Consider the following 8756-nt stretch of genomic DNA (forward strand, 5'->3'; position numbering starts at 1 on the left):
AGCATGGTATTGTACCAGAGACTCTCATTCTGCTCTACAACGATTGGAGAACCCGTGAAATAGGGAACATCAGCACAAAACCCACCAACCATAAAAACCGAAATCGAAGAACCCAAAAAAGATCCAATTGGCATATAAGTGAAAACGACCACAGATTCAAAGAAGCGACAGCATACATTACATGACAAGAGGCGAATGCAACACCCATTAGGCTCTTGTTCGACCCGGACCAGCAGAACAGGGCTCACTTCGAAATTGAAGAACTTGAATCTGTAGCCGCAGCACAGGAACGTGTTGTCGTCGACGCTCTTGATGCGTTCGGCGTCCAAAACCGAGTACTGGCTAGCGGGCAACCTCATCTAATCATCTACACAAGAATTGGGTGGTGGATTCTTACGCTGAAAAACAACGAAAAAACCAAATAGAAGAGAATGGGGGCAAGCGGGTATTGCTCATACCGGGTGGGCATTGGAAGTTCTGGACGACGGTGGCCAATTCTGTGCGTCTGGCGACGAGCCGAGCATGGGGAGGAGAAGACGCTCGGATGAGAGGGTCTAGAGCAGCCTGAGCAAAGCCCACTCTTTGCTTGAAGTTTCTGTGTGAGATTTTGGTGGGGGAAGTAGGAGTTGAGAGGGGAGAGTTCGCGTATCATGGATGAGGATGAGGACATTGATGATGAGGGGGGTCATCATCACACCCATCATCTTCTTCTTTTCCCAACTACTCGTACGGGAAAAAAAATTGTTTCGGGATGCTTAGTTTCATCGTGCTGTGTCAGTTTATTTGTTTATAGATAAAGGCAACAAGTGAATTTTTTTTTCTCTCACACACACACACAACCTGGACCGTAAGTTCTACAACCATGGGGCCAATTTAAGAGAGGGTGGTGTATGTTCCCCCGATGATTCACTGAATTCCACTGTCTGTGTTCGGGGCTTTGAATGAGCACCACGTATACAAGCTCATGGAGCTCTCGTGTATATTGACATCACTAAGCATTGGAGTCTGGTGTGATTTCAAAGACTTCAGTACCCTTTCTTGTTATTCTTCTCATAAAGTGGTGGTTTGAGATAATGACAAAAATGCCCTTCATTCAAAAAAGAAAAAACAAACAGTTCAAAAAAAAGATAAACATGTCTTCCATCCAGAAAGTCGATGATGATGTTGACTCTTCAAAGTCTTCTTCTTCTTTCTCCGTAAAACATTGTAAAACTCTCTCTCTCTTTAGAGAAGAAATCAAGGGAGGCAAAGAGTTCTCCCTGGAGAAGGCCATGAACATCAACCCTCTCACTCTCTCTCTCTTTTCTCTGTACTTCTGTGCACATCCAACAGACGATCCTACATTCCTCCATCAAACACTGACTGACCTGCACACTGACTGTAGCATCGTTCAACTTGATGAGTTGTGGAGCTTGATTCATAGTTTTTGTCCTTACAAGAGGGGGTTTGGGGGCTCCTCCTAGCGTGGGTAACATCATTCAACTTGATGAGTTGTGGAGCCTGATTTAGAGTTTTTGCTCTTACAGGAGGGGGGTCCGGGGGCTCCCCTCCGGACAAAATTTTTTTGGGACCTTCCAACAGCGATTTGTAGTATTATCGGGCTTTCCTACAGCGATTTGTAGTATTTTCGGGTCTCCAACGAGCCTCACAACGATTTAAGTGTTATCCAGCTTTTCAACAGCGATTTGTTATGTCTTCCGCAAATTGCTATAGTGATTTATAGTGTTTTTAGATCTTACTATAGCGATTTGTAATGTCTTCCGCAAATCGCTATAGCGATTTATAATATTTTTGGATCTCACTATAGCGATTTGTAGTGTCTCCCACAAATCGCTATAGCGATTTATAGTGTTTTTGTATCTCACTATAGCGATTTGTACTGTCTTCCACAAATCGCTATAGCGATTTATAGTGTTTTTGAATCTCGCTTGACATTCACATCTTTATTCTGGCATGCTCCTGGTTGGATTTTTCATTGATTTCTTCCAACCTTGCTTGGAACAAACATATATCTTTCTCACCACGACACTTTGTGCATTTTTTAACCACGACACCCGGGACCCGTGCCGGGGGGAGCCCCCGAACCCCTCTCTTGTAAGGGCAAAAACTCTAAATCATGTTCCACAACGAATCAAGTTGAACGATGCTACCCACGCTGGGAGGAGCCCCCAAACCCTTCTCCTATAAGAGCAAAAACTCTGAATCAGGCTCCATAACGAATCAAGTTGAACGATGCTACCCACGCTGGATGGAGCCCCCAAACCCTTCTCTTGTAATGGCAAAAACTCTGAATCAGGCTCCACAACGAATCAAGTTGAACGATGTTACCCACGCTGAGAGGAGCCCTCAAACCCTTCTCCTATAAGGGCAAAAACTCTGAATCAGGCTCCACAACGAATCAAATTGAACGATGCTACTCACGCTGGGATGAGCCCTCAAACCCTTCTCCTGTAAGAGCAAAAACTCTAAATCAAGCTCCACAACTCATCAAGTTGAATGATGCTACTCACGCTGGGAGGAGCCCTCAGACCCCTCTTTCTGTAAGGGTAAAAACTTTGAATCAGACTCCACAACTCATCAAGTTGAATGATGTTACCCACGCTGGGAGGAGCCCCCAGCCCTCTCTCCTGTAAGGGTAAAAACTCTGAATCAAGATCTACAAGTCATTTAGTTGAATGATACTACCCACGCTGGGATGAGCCCTCAAACCCTCCTCCTGTAAGGGTAAAAACTTTGAATCAGGCTCCATAACAGTCAATGTGCAGGTCAGTCGGTGCTTGATGGAGCAATGTAGGATCTTTTGATGGATGTGCACAAAAGCAGAAATAGAAGGGAGAGAGAGTGTGAGAGGGTTGATGTTCATGGCCGCCTGTAGGGGAGATTTCTTTCTCGGATAATCATGTAGTGCAGAGACTGGGTCTTAAATAATCATCTTCGGGGCACTTAAGTATTTACAACTACTCATTTTCAAGAGTCGTCATTTTTTTTTGGCACCAATGGAGGAGATGGTACTTATGTCTTTGCAATCGCATCAAACTCCAACACTAATTAATGCTGCCAAACATGGGGATACGAGACGCACATGCTTACATATGTGGTGTTCTTTGAGACCCCCGAACATGAGATGTAGCTAACTCCTTTGTTCGGGGGGGGGGACATATAACCTGCTTCAACAATTTAAACCCAGCAGAGTGGGAGGTCAAAGGAGGGACCAAGTCACATCCAATCCAAGTTCGAGCATTTGGTGTACATGTTTTTTTTGGTAACAGGAAAACCACCCTTAGATGAGAGACCTAGTTGTGCTGGTTAAGCCTGCCCCTTAGATGAGAGACCTAGTCATGCTGGTTAAGCCTGGCATACTTACAGTCACTTTTCCGGTAGTGTAAACCCTTGGCGCACCCTTGACCTCAGCGAATCGATTGCTTCCGCACGAGCAACGGGCACAATGCCCTTGCCGTTCTTATATGCATGGAACTGACGCTGATGAAAATGGATCGCTTTGGTGTACGTTTGTCTCACACAAACGAGAGATGATTTTAACGTGTCTCCAATTACTCGCTTCTTAGCAAACGTAGAAATGAGAATAATTCTCATTTGTTTTGTAAATGAAAGCCCATGTTCCATTTGCAACCAGAATTGGAATCACATCTGAATTCTTATCATTGTGATTCACACAATTACAAAACACATTTGATTCCAAATCAAACGTAGGGAGCGAAACAAACGTGAGGTTCTGGAAGGATGGATGAACAAAAAGGTATGGCATCAAGTCTTTTGTCTAGAATTATGAAGTGATATGAGCTTCAATGTTTGAACAAAGTCATGGTTATGTGGTTGGAGTAATCAACTTCTTGATTCTATATGGTTTTTCAACAAGTTACCGTTGTGATGATGATTGGTTAAAACCAAATGATTGAGCCTGTACAAATATGGAATATCTACTCAGGTAGGATTTTTCCTTAGCTGTTGGAGAAAAATAAGGCAAATCCAATTAAACCATGGATACCTGCAAAAAGATACCAAGTGTTTCTCTATAATGCAAATTCATACGCAATAAATTAAATAAATCAAAAGCATACCAGCTTTTACGTATGGTTACTAACGATTAACCAAGATAATTTGAGGTAATGTTAAGGTCAAGTATGACAGCTAGGTTTACCTTCAATTTACTATTCTTTGTCTTCCCTTCCATATAGATTTTCATGTACTTAATACAAATACACGCTTGAGAGAGAAAGAGAGAGGTTGACCCGCAGTATTCAAGCAGTTTTTGTGGTTAATCCCTTTACTCTCTTCAACCTCAAAAAATCCAAAAAATAAGTAAATAAAGTTCAAAAAGATCGGAGCCGAGTGAAGCCGTTTCCCATGCAAACCCATATGGTGTTTGGGACAAAAGCTGAAAACCTGAACTACGTCTACAACCAGAAGAAACGCCAATTAGCATATATATATATATATATATATATATATATATATATATATATATATATATATATATATATATATATATATATATATATAGAGAGAGAGAGAGAGAGAGAGAGAGAGAGACTAAAGTCAACAAGATTCATTTAAACGCTATATGAACAGTTTCATTCATTCACACGGACCCCAATTCGCTATTCATCCCCAAAAGCCCAAAAGGCCACACTTCACCAATATCACCACCCAGAAAAAGAGGAAGCAGGAAACCAAAACCCCAAAAAAAAAGAAAAAAGATCGGTCCCCAGCTATTATGAAGAGCTGGTGAACTTGGTTACGGCCTTGGTGCCTTCCGATACGGCGTGCTTGGCGAGCTCACCGGGAAGAACGAGGCGGACGGAGGTCTGGATCTCGCGCGAGGTGATGGTAGGCCTCCGGTTGTAGCGGGCGAGGCGGGAGGCTTCATGCGCAAGCTTCTCGAAGATGTCGTTGATGAAGGAGTTCATGATGCTCATGGCCTTGCTGGATATCCCGATGTCGGGGTGAACCTGCTTCAGCACCCTGAATATGTATATCTTGTACGTCTCAATGCTCTTCTTCTTCATCTTCTTCTTCTTTTCCGACGACCGCTCCTTGCCGGGCAGCCTCTTCTCCGCCTTCGGTTTTTTCTCGGCCGCCGGAGCCTTCTCCGCCACCGGCTTCTTCTCCGCGGGCTTCTTTTCCCCCTTGGGCGCCATCGTGTTGCTACAGAGAGAAAGAGAGGGAGAGAGAGAGAGGGAAGTTTTTGAAAGACGACGGAGGGAAAGGAGGGAGGGAAGGGTATATATAGGGACCTGAATCTGCGTTCTGATTGGATGGCTCTCGGAGATACGGATCGAGACGGAGGGCCGTTGATTGTCGTGGTCGTTTGACGGTAGAGATTCCTTTCTCCTCCCGGTTTCTGTGGGGTCCTTATCAGGTCTTGGCCCGTAACTCGTAAGGATGCAGTTGGTTCGGAGATCCTACCCGGTTAAGAATTATATCCGACTCATATTTCTGGATCCGGATAATATATCCAAATCGGAGTGAAATTTAGACTGGTGTTTGGTCAGATCCGGTTCAGAATCAGGTATGTAAATATGTTTAGAATTGGGCCGTATATCGGTTCTAATCCACTCCCTTTTGCCTTTTTCTACATGAAGGTCAATATCTTTGATATGTTTTCAAAGGACCCAGTACCGCAAATCCAGACCTGAAAGTATTTCGGTTCCTGAAAGTGCTGTGACATAGGGGTGCCAACTGGTCGGACCCCGCTAACATGGCTGGGTCCAAACCCGGATCACACTATGTGATGCGGGTATCAGATCCGGATTCAAATCTGATTGTATTTTTCATAAAAACCATACCCGGATCCGATAAGAATTACGCAAACCAAACTTAGTCCACACCCATTAAAATAATATTTAAGTTTTTTACAAAAAAATTACAAATCTTAAATGAAACTCAGTTTGGACCCAGGCTTGGTATAAAATTTCATAAATCATACCTGATCCATTTAATGACTAACCACATGGGTCCATCCCAGGTAGTTAATCGGATCCCCTCCTTGTAAAGAAACCCTCACCCTATAGGACAGGTCGGGATCAGGTCATACCCCCGTTGACACCCCTACCCTGACCCCTTAATGGCCCACTATTTGAAATTTGGATCTAGTATCAGGACATCATGAACCAACCTCTATCTGACCCGTTTGCACACCTAGTGACTAGTGTATTGGGTCGCGCACTTGTTTGGGGTTGTGGTTTTAGATTGAGAAAGGTTCATGGGGAGCACGTGGGGCCAGGGATGGCAGTGGACCGGGGGAAAGTGGGGCCCCGCCTCACCCCGTTTGGACCGGGGATGGAGGCGGGGACGAAGGTTAAAATCCATCCCCGTCCGGGGGTGGAGGCGGGGATGGACGTGCACTTTTCCCCGCCCTGCCCCGTCCCCGCCCCGACCACTTTTCCCCGCAATATCCCAGCCCCGCCCCGCCTCATCCCCATTTGAACCGGGGATCGAGGACATGAAACGGGGATGGAGGATAAAATCCATTCCCCGCCGGGGATGGAGGCGGGGGTGGAGGATAAAATCTTGAGGCGGGGAGGGGGTGGAGACCTTGTCCCCCGCCCCTCCCCGCCCCACTGCCATCCCTACGTGGGGCGGTCAATGGATCAGGTACCCATCCCATTAGAGTACATCTGAACCCACCAAAATATCAAATCACCCAGTTCGAGTTCGAGTTCAGGTATTGTTAGGTCACCAAAATAAATCCCAAACCTGGACCCACATAATTTTAAAATTTTATTTTTTAGTAAAAATGGATATAAAATACTCGGATGGGTCAGGCACCAGAAAAAAATCATAACCCACACACAACCCACATATTGCTCGGTACGGATCAGGTTGACCCGAAAATTATTCGGGTTGGCATTTTCTTGCCCATACCTGGGAATTGGGATTCTAGTTGGATTGAGTACCCAATACTAACCTAACCCATTGACAGCCCTAGGCGCATGACACTTTGGGTTCTATTGATCTATGCGTAGACACAGGCAAGTGTTACCCGGACCCAGTACCAAGGAGTCCCATTTCTTTTCCAGAGCTAGAACTCTAACATGAGATACAAATGGATCTGGATCTAAAATGAGACTCACTCTTCAAAATATAGATCCAATGTCAAATTGAGTCGAGCCTGACCCGGCCAACTATCAATCAAGCATGGACCATTTGCAATTGCAGAGCTAAGGGTGTGTTTGATTTGAATACTGCAGTTCTGAAAACTAGTATACGTTTCGAAACCAAATATCCTTGATCTCTAGAAAAAGACATGAATGTATGTATGATCAGGTTCAAGTTCAAAATACAGTCTAATCCACCAGAACTTTTTTCACTTGAAAATCAGTAAGAGCATGTTTGGAAGTGAGAAAATGGTAGGAAAAATGCAAGTATGAAAGAAAAATGACAACTTTTTCATCCAATTTAGAAAGGAAAGTTTTTATAAAAAATGTAATTTTTTATAGAAAAAATTCCTCCACTTGAGGGGTGAAGAATTTTTTCTATCAAAATTTTCTTTTTTATTAAGGCTATCATTATCTCACAACAAATCTTACTCACCTTATTATTGTATGAGCTGCCACAAAAAAAGCTTCTTTCATCTTCCGCACACCCACCACCATTTGCATCTCTCTCTCTCTCTCTCTCTCTCTCTCTCTCTCTCTCTCTCTCTCTCTCTCTCTCTCTTTGAGATTCTTGGAGGCCACAAGCATCAAATGAAAAAAAATAAATATATAACCCTTATATTTCACATGTTGAGGGCCTCTAATGAAAAAAAAAACATAAAGAAATAAGAATATGCTTAGGGCCTCAACTTCTCTTGAGCCGCCCCAGCTCTCTCTCGAAAGCAGATACATATGAGTGTTTTTGCTCATGCCGACATCGTGGCCATTTGTTTGCATTTTGGATGAATGCCACGTGGTTTTGTTGACTTTTGAGCTTTTTAAAATGCAAATCGGATGGCCACGATGTTGGCATGAGCAAAAACGCTCATGTTCAGCATGACCTGATCTGCTTCTCTCTCTTTGTATCGCACACACATTTTTTTCATTTTTTTTTCGCATGTCATACAAATAAGAGAAAAAAAATCATTTAGAAAAGTTATAATATAAAACTCATAAACAAATTTTATTTTCTTGTGAGAATTTTTCTTTCTTTCAAATGTGTCGTAGAATCTACTCATTTTCAGTGGATCCAATGCCCCAGATTCTTATATCTTAATAGGATCTAGAAACCCACAAGATCCAATTCAATGTTGGGGTTTTCCGATTCCGGTGGTGGATTTCCGACGAAGCCTCAATCGGCACCCCTGAGCAGCGGTGGCCCTGCGTAAAAACAGAAATAACACAGAGCACGCGTACCTGATGTCGTCATTGGTGGAGCTGTTGTGCTCGTCAAAGATGGTCGTCGGAGTTTCTTTGCTCAGCCGGACTGCTGCCCTCCACGAGCCCAGGTTTTCGAATGCAGTCGGTGAGTAGACCTTCTTTTTCAATTCTGTTACTTTTTATATCAGGGTCGCTCATGATACCATGTTTATATAAGTATAGGGTGGGAACGGTTTGCGTAATCGTTCCCTCTTATCTTATGTTGATTTATCGGCAGGATCATCCCTTATCGGGGATGTATCCACATTGTGGATAACCACCACGTTAATTGTGGTGGTTAATCCAACATTCTCCCACTTGATCTGACGATAAATTTTTTTAACCAGAAAACCTTATGGAAATAACTTGATGAATAGATTGGCCTTTATAATCTATTTT

The 8756-nt window shown here is 43.6% G+C and overlaps 1 protein-coding gene across 1 annotated transcript; it reads right to left on the reverse strand.

The window, feature by feature from the left end:
• Nucleotides 1–4733: 4733 nt before the first annotated feature.
• LOC149821750 (histone H2B.4-like) lies at nt 4734–5159 on the reverse strand. Its single transcript, XM_089981427.1, has one exon. It carries the CDS (start codon nt 5157–5159, stop codon nt 4734–4736), a length of 426 nt encoding a protein of 141 aa, XP_089837553.1.
• Nucleotides 5160–8756: the final 3597 nt, after the last annotated feature.

The sequence above is a fragment of the Nuphar pumila genome, chromosome 11, assembly GCF_984573655.1.
Source record: "Nuphar pumila chromosome 11, dmNupPumi1.hap1.1, whole genome shotgun sequence".
In the NCBI taxonomy this organism is placed as follows: Eukaryota; Viridiplantae; Streptophyta; class Magnoliopsida; order Nymphaeales; family Nymphaeaceae; genus Nuphar; species Nuphar pumila.